This window comes from Phoenix dactylifera, chromosome 8 (assembly GCF_051530095.1).
Source record: "Phoenix dactylifera cultivar Ajwa chromosome 8, Ajwa_hap1_PhDact_Kaust_v1.1, whole genome shotgun sequence".
Classification (NCBI taxonomy): Eukaryota; Viridiplantae; Streptophyta; class Magnoliopsida; order Arecales; family Arecaceae; genus Phoenix; species Phoenix dactylifera.
Window position 1 is genome coordinate 15,833,506 of NC_143197.1, and position 7,594 is coordinate 15,841,099.

At 39.3% G+C, this 7,594-nt stretch overlaps 1 protein-coding gene across 1 annotated transcript; it reads left to right on the forward strand.

Annotated features, from left to right (window-relative positions):
* The first annotated feature begins 1,340 nt into the window (after positions 1–1,340).
* LOC103721649 (uncharacterized) lies at positions 1,341–7,331 on the forward strand. Its single transcript, XM_008811941.6, has 8 exons — positions 1,341–1,631; positions 1,801–1,933; positions 3,094–3,344; positions 4,840–4,998; positions 5,110–5,266; positions 5,386–5,528; positions 5,626–5,661; positions 6,180–7,331. Exons 2-8 carry the CDS (start codon positions 1,858–1,860, stop codon positions 7,089–7,091), a joined length of 1,734 nt encoding a protein of 577 aa, XP_008810163.1. The 5' UTR covers positions 1,341–1,631; positions 1,801–1,857; the 3' UTR covers positions 7,092–7,331.
* The last annotated feature ends 263 nt before the right edge of the window (positions 7,332–7,594 follow it).

A 7,594-nucleotide genomic window follows, 5' to 3' on the forward strand; every position in this document is an offset into this window, starting at 1 on the left:
ATCCGGGCCTGACTCAAACTGGTGACTCAAGATCATCTTCTAGCTATAATGATATCAACCTCTAGTGCGAACGCGAGTGAGCAGCTCTGATGGCTCGATCGTCTGAATGAACGGCTCTGATGTCCCCATCATCTGCATAGTTAAAGTCTCTTAGCTTAGCTCGGTGATCTTAGCGACTGACCCAAGCAAGCAGAACTACTTTGTGGCAGAGGCAACCTAGTCCCTTTACCCCAAGTGTTCATATGGCTTCAACAATTCCATCACGTGTTAAGCAGTTGTGGGGTGCGTCTCTAGATTATTATGCCACATCAGGAGTTTATTGTAGTACAATCTCAGGTTTGTTAGGATACAATCAGATGCAGGATCCTTGAAAGACTCTCTATAGAAGGTGAATGCTCTACTACTCTATAGTACCGGTCTTATTATCCCTTTTATTTTTGTTTTTGACTTTCCACCAAGAAACCTTCTCCGACTTAAAAATCGGAGGGCTTGGCTGGAGCCAATTCGGCGAGCTCTCTGATATTTGCCTATTGTCTTACATATCTACAAAGATGATTCACATTACCGACTAGGATCTGCCGGCAACAACAATCAAGAATCATATTAAATTCTAAGAATTTGAACTCGGAGGAGCTATTTGCATGCTAAAAGATCTTATCTTGACAATATTTCAGTTCACAATTACATTAAGATTGAGAGTGGAAGAACTTTTATGTGATGGAGGCAGCCCAGTGACGCAAAATCCCTACTTTTTTTGGAGAACAGGGAAATCATCTCATAAAGGGACTATCTTTAAAACAAGGATTAGTTGCTGGCTGATCCCTCCCACTTCTCCTCCTTTTCTCTTAAAACTCACCCCTGGGATACTGTAGTGTTTCCACCGAATAAGATCTCCAAACAAGCATACATTATACACTAGTCATGCCAAAAAAGCATACATTGTCCAACTTTGCTGATTCTAAAAAAATTATCAATTTGAAAAATACTTAACATACCAAAGGCAATAAAAACTCAAACTCACATGCATCTCGTTGAATGTTGAGACTTGAGACCAACCAAAGGGTGACTGGTTTTAAAAGCTTGTCTATTGAGCGACTTGTTGGGCCCGTAGATCGCTCGCAGGTCATGATTTCACCAAAAAATACCGGGAGGAGAGTGGCACACAACAAATTGGTTGACACGTTATCTAGCAAGAAAAAACAAGGAAAAAATTGAGTGGGACGTCGGGTCTGGCGTTGGAAACGTGGCATCACGATATCTGTGGGATTTTCTTTCAACGTCCGTGATCCACCGAACGCCAAGGACCCATGGCATAAATTCGGTGCACTAGGATCCGCGGTGCGGTCCTCAACATAGACACACAACACACCCTTTCTCTATTCATCTGTTTCTTTTCCAATTCGGGAACGTCAGAAAAGGGGGAAAATTTTCTTTCGGAGAGGGCGAGTCGAAGGTAACACTGGAATCCTCGAAACCTGAGCTCTCAAAGCCCTAGGTTAAAGTCCCCTCTTCCCTTCCCATTTCGAGGTTTTCGAGAGCTTGGCGCCTTCTTGGGAATGCCGGAGAGTGGAACCGTGTTCGAATTCTCTCCGACTTCGCGTTAGGGTTCTGTTCGCCGTTCCTTTTCTCAGGTGCTGGATTTTTTTTTTTTGAATTTTTATGTTTTTATTTTATGAGCTAATTTTAGTGAAATCATCGTTTTTAGAGATTAAAGATTGAATCTTGCGAGGTTTTCCGTGCTTAGATTAGTGAATTTTTGGGCGATCTTTAGGGTTTTGGTTGATATCGCTTGTTTTTTAGGCTTTTCTGTGAAAGTGACAGCGAGGATTGGGGGTTGTTCTACCTTGAGGTGGTGGGATGAATAGTGTTTTCAGCGAGCAGATACTGGTAGAAAAGCTTTCCAGGCTCAACAGCACTCAGCAATGCATTGAGAGTATCCTTTTTGAGTATTCTTTCTGTTCTCTTTAGCCAACCTGAAAATTCTTAATTTGAATACTCTTTTGCAAATCCATTGTTGCCCTTTTCTTATTGGACATGAACCAAGATTGCAGTTGTGGATTTTCTCTTTTGTGTGCCATTTCTTAGATTTGGACTATTTTTTAATGATGATTGAGAATGTCGACTCATTGTTATTTATGATGCCTAAAAGAAAAATTTAGATCTTCATAGATTATGTTTTTGTCGTTTGGATGATATTTCATGATTATTATGAATCTCCTTGTAATAGTCACTCCTGTGATTTCAGATGAACTACTAATGAAATAATCAGTTCCGTGAAACAATGTTATGCTTGTTCTCGTCAGTTGAAACAAATGTCATCTAGTGCATAATATTTGGTGCAAAGTACAGGATTTCTTTGAGCTGTTTACTCAGCTATTTGTTGGGCTTGTGTTTCTGGTTTTCTTTCTTTATATTTGCTTCCTGTCACCTTATTATGTTGTTGAAGGGGCAAGGGCTGCATGCTCTTATAAACTCCCCTGTATTATTATGCTGTTTGCTGGTTCTAAAAGAATAATTTAGTTTTGCTGTAACATTACCTCCAGGAGCCTGAATGAGAACCATGTAATCTGGTCTATTCTCACTAACATATTCAGCTAAGATTTTGAGTGCTGAACATGAAGAATGATGGTTTGGAAAACCAATGGATTTGCATATTTGATTTTGAGGCATGTCACATGTCCCACTTTCATATTCTAGCCAAAATGTCCTTAAATTCAAAAATAATGTTAGCAATAAGGTTATATCATCAGAAAACAAACATTTAGTAGTCATTATGAATTTTGTGTTTACATATAGAATGAGAGTTTGCAATATAGTACAACTCAAGGGAAATCATAGTTGATTTGTCCAAAATTTAGGGTAGACAGTCGAGTAGACCAAATCGATAACAGTAGGATGTGAATTAGGTATAGCTCACAGTATTGGTGCCATAGGGAGAATGGTTGCAATTAAAACTATGCCTTTTCCCAGATAGGTATATTGATATAGGTGTTGTTCTTGTGACATGATCATGTTTCCATTATATTAGTAATACTCCGCTAGGCCAATCTTTTCTGCAGTCAAATATATTACCTTAACTTCATTTATCAATAGCTCTGTCACATTGGTGTATTTTTCATCGAAAGAATGCAGAACAGGTTGTGCAAACATGGGACAAGCAATTCCACAGTTCCCAAAAAAAGGAACAGAAGATTCCATTTCTATATCTTGCCAATGACATCTTACAGAACAGCAAGCGTACTGGTACTGAATTTGTTGGTGAATTTTGGAAGGTTCTTCCAGCAGCACTTAAGGATGTTATTGAAAATGGTGATGATCATGGAAAGAATGTAGTCTCTCGACTGGTGCGTCAAAACATCATTAATTTATCTGGATCAGTTCTACTTATAAACGTATATGCATTAATGAGACTTATGATTGTATTTGCGTGCCATCTGTTCTATATTATAATGCAAATGCATTTGTTCTCCATGTCAATTATCCATTTTCATATATCTGCTGATTCATGTGAAATGAAGCTTTCTCCACCTACCATAAGTGTTTAAATTGGAAGAGGGAAAATTCTAAATTAAATGTTTCAGAGTGCTCTCAACCATCCTTCCTCTCGTTCATGTATTTAGAAAGCCCTCCACCATTGATCTTATATGAGAACCTGATCAACATATCCAGATCTCTCTTGAGATGAGATCACAATGTTCCACTGTACATTTTTTATTGTGTATGACCACCACTTCCTTCTTATCTCTTCAGTTTTTTCACCCAAACTTTGTTGTCCTCATGCTAGTTTGTTATATGGCTTGGGATGAAACTTGTTCATTTGAATTGTATCTCCTTGTAGGATTTTTTTTATGTATAAAGATCACAACCTTTGTGCTTATTGTCATCATGGTCCATTAGAGCTGTCTGTCCACCCACTACCTATTAAAATTTCTGTGCATATTGGAAATAAGCAGCCTGCAGCCTTGTCTGCTTTTTTTTCTCCAAATGATCTCAGCTATGCACCGGATAATCATCAATGTGAAATGTAAGATGTGAACCTATTTCTTCTTTTTAACTACATCTCAATTGTCCATGGACATGATTTAGTAATAAATTGCCTTTGTAGCAAATGTTCCATTCCCCATTCTCCATTCTCCGCGCACTCAATCAGCAATCAAGGCATCAGGTGTATGTGGTAAACTTTCCACTGATTTGAACTGCCTATGCATTTACTATCAAGAATCATATTTGAGGTGCGTATGCCTAACTTAGATCAATTTTATCGGCTAATATAAGATATTCCTATTCTTTTCTTCTATCAATTCTTTGGTTGTTCCCTAGAATTCTATTTCCACTTTCTTCTTCTACCATAAAGTGTTCGACCGGCTTCATCAATTCAATCCATAACTAGCTTGAGCATTTATGACTAATCATTCCTTGATCATCAATTATATTTACTCCTGACAGCTTGCATATGTGATATTTCTAAGTTATCGTAATACTTGATATAAGATATTAGAGAAATTGTTAAATTATCAATATTTTGACATGTGATTATACTTGGGCATCATGAAACTTGATATATGTGAACTTGCATATTTTGGTGCTATGGTTTTTAAACCTGTTTTGTCAGAAAAAAAGAAGGAAAGATAAAATGTTTTATGTGTGACGTATCATCTGTTGAATTATACTGAAAGAAGTGAAGGATGCTTCATAATCTACAATATAGGATGGTTATGATGACAGAGTCTTGAATCTCAGGAATATTTTATTGATGAATTCATGAGTAGATTGCTGGATGCCATGTTCATATATCACTAAAATGCTTCTCAAATTGGAGCTGCTAATTTATTATTGTAGGTTGACATTTGGGAGGAGAGAAGAGTTTTTGGATCTCGTGCCCAGGGCCTTAAAGACTTGATGCTTGGAAATGAACCTTTACCTGCATTGGATTTGAACAAAAAGCGTTCTCGTAGTTCTGTTCGAATCATAAGAAGAGACTCTCGTACTGTAAGAATAGTAAGGGCCCCTATCTTTTTGTCACTCCTTTAACTTCTTTAACATCAAATATTTTTGACAAGATAAGTTAATGAGGCAATCTGATTGAATAAACAACTGTTTTAAATTCAGAAATTATCTGTTGGGGGAATGGCAGAAAAGATTGTATCTGCATTTCACAATGTGATTAGTGAACAGCCCAATGAGGATATGGACTTGAACAAATGCAAGGATGCTGTTCGGCGCGTGGGGAAATTGGAAAAAGATGTTGACCATGCCTGCAGTCGAGGTGATTTGAAAAGCCTTTAGACATTATGCAATATAGTTTCTCCTTGGCAGGTTCTGCCATGTCTATTAGCCCCAAATTTTGTACTGTATGGCATCTCCTAATATTTTCTGAGTTTTTAGTGGGGGACCCTCGGAGGGAGACTTTAGCAAATGAGTTACAGGAGTACGAGACCATTTTAAAACAGTTCATTGAGAAGCTAAAATCATTTGAAGCAAACAGAGAAGCTCTTGTCTCTCAGTTAAAAGAAGCACTGCAGGAACAGGTTTGTTCTTAGTAGTTTGTAATTGCCGTTGGCTACACTTCCATTTTGGCTATAGATATGCTTGAAATTTGCTTGCTAACTTGTTGAAGTTATTCAGGAATCTGCGCTGGAGGATGTTCGCACTCAGCTACAGGTGTGTAATTTGGTTTTCACAGCCCTGTTTTCTGAACATTATGTATTCTTCAGTGCATATATCATCTGATGCTTATTTTGGATCTTAGAATAGCTATACTGTTGAATCAAGCATCGTACATGATGCTTGATAGGGCAATCTCATGTGACAAGCAATTGTTGTCACCCTTGTATTATAAGTTTTATATCATTTCTGCAGTGACATCTTTTTGGAACATAGCAGAGCATTGATCTACTAAATTCATGATAAGTCTTATTTTAGGTTCCTGATAACGGTCTAATTAATCTTAGCATGGAAACATTTCAACTAGTGGAACCAAACCTCCTGTTTGCAAGGATGAAGTTCACTTCTCCAGCACCCTCTCCCCTTCTTGATTTCTAGAATAATGCATGATACAAATGCATTTTTTCAAAATTTTTGGTTAATGGGAAACGATGCATGCAATTACATTTGATTGTCTGGACATTTGTGATAATTTTTGCCTTCGTACATGCTAACAAATATTTTCTAAATGGCAGCTGGCCCAAGGAATGGTTGAGGAAGCTGCCAACATGCAAAGGCGGCTCAACAATGAACCAGTTGTCGCGTCAGCAAATCGACCTTCTTCAGCAGAACCTCCAAAACCACACTCAAATGGTCCTGCAGCTCAACTATTAAAGAAGAGTACCGCTGCCATTGCTGCGGAGGTTGCGGATAAACTTGCTGCCTCTACTCATTCCCAACAGATCATGACATCTGTCCTCTCCACCTTCGCTGCAGAAGAAGCTAAGAATGCTGGTCTCGTTAGATCTGCGAATTTAACTAATTCCTTTACTGAAACCCCAGATAAGAGGATGAAAGTTGAGAAGCCCATGCCAGTTTCTGATCCCACTGCCACAACTGCCTTTGTACCTGTTCAACCGGTGGTTGTTTCAGCAGCACATCAGCCCCAAACAGTTCTGGTGCATCAAACTTCTATTCAAAACCAAGCTTCAGCAACCCAGCCCCAATATAATCTCTACCAAGGTCCAGCACAGCAGTACCTGCAACCATCTGGAGGTCTGCCTTTGATAGGTCTGCCTTATTCTTACAGTGCTGTACCTCCACCACCACCACCTCCACCTCAGATGATGAACCTGGCAAGGCCACCACCTTTGTCGCAGCAGCAGCAGCCGCAGTCTGTAGCTTTAGTTCAACAGCCACCACCACCCCCCCCACCACCACCGATGCCTATGAACCAGCTGCTGTCAATAAATCAACAGCCAGCCAACCAGCCCATGCCAATAAATCAACCGCCAGTCAACCAATCCATGCCAATAAATCCACAGCCAATCAACCAGTCCATGCCGATAAATCAACAGCCAGCACAATTCAACCTTCAGCAGCCAGTGCCGCCTAGTTATCGCCCCCTACAACCGCCCAGCATGACATTTTACCATCAAACTCAGTAGGTTTTAATTCACCAAAACCCGGTAACCTGGTTTTTTTTTTTTTTTTTTCTTACCGAGTTTTTAGTCATCATAGGTAAGTTATTATAGCTGGGAATTTTGGATGTGGGATCTTTTTGTAGAAATGAGCTCCGTGGAATCATGAGATGTTGTTTTGGTATTAACTTGTGCACTTGCAATGTTTGGTGATATGGAAAAAAATGTAAAAGGCTCGTCGATCAGTCTGAATCAGAATTCCGAGCAGCCGAAGGTGTGATGCTTGTTTCAGCCATGGATTTAGGTTCGGGTCAATATGCTATTGGATAGGCTGTGCGCCAAGTGCATGCATGGCTCATGCATCTCATGATGCTGTCACGCTCGTACATCACTAGCATGTGATGCTGATGTCTTTGATTTCCTGAGACGGACAGGAAGAGATTTATTTCTTGTTCTAATGTGAATATTCGAGGTGGCTGGTTTTAGCGAAATATGCAATGAGGCTGGTTGTAGAGAAATATTTTGGCTGA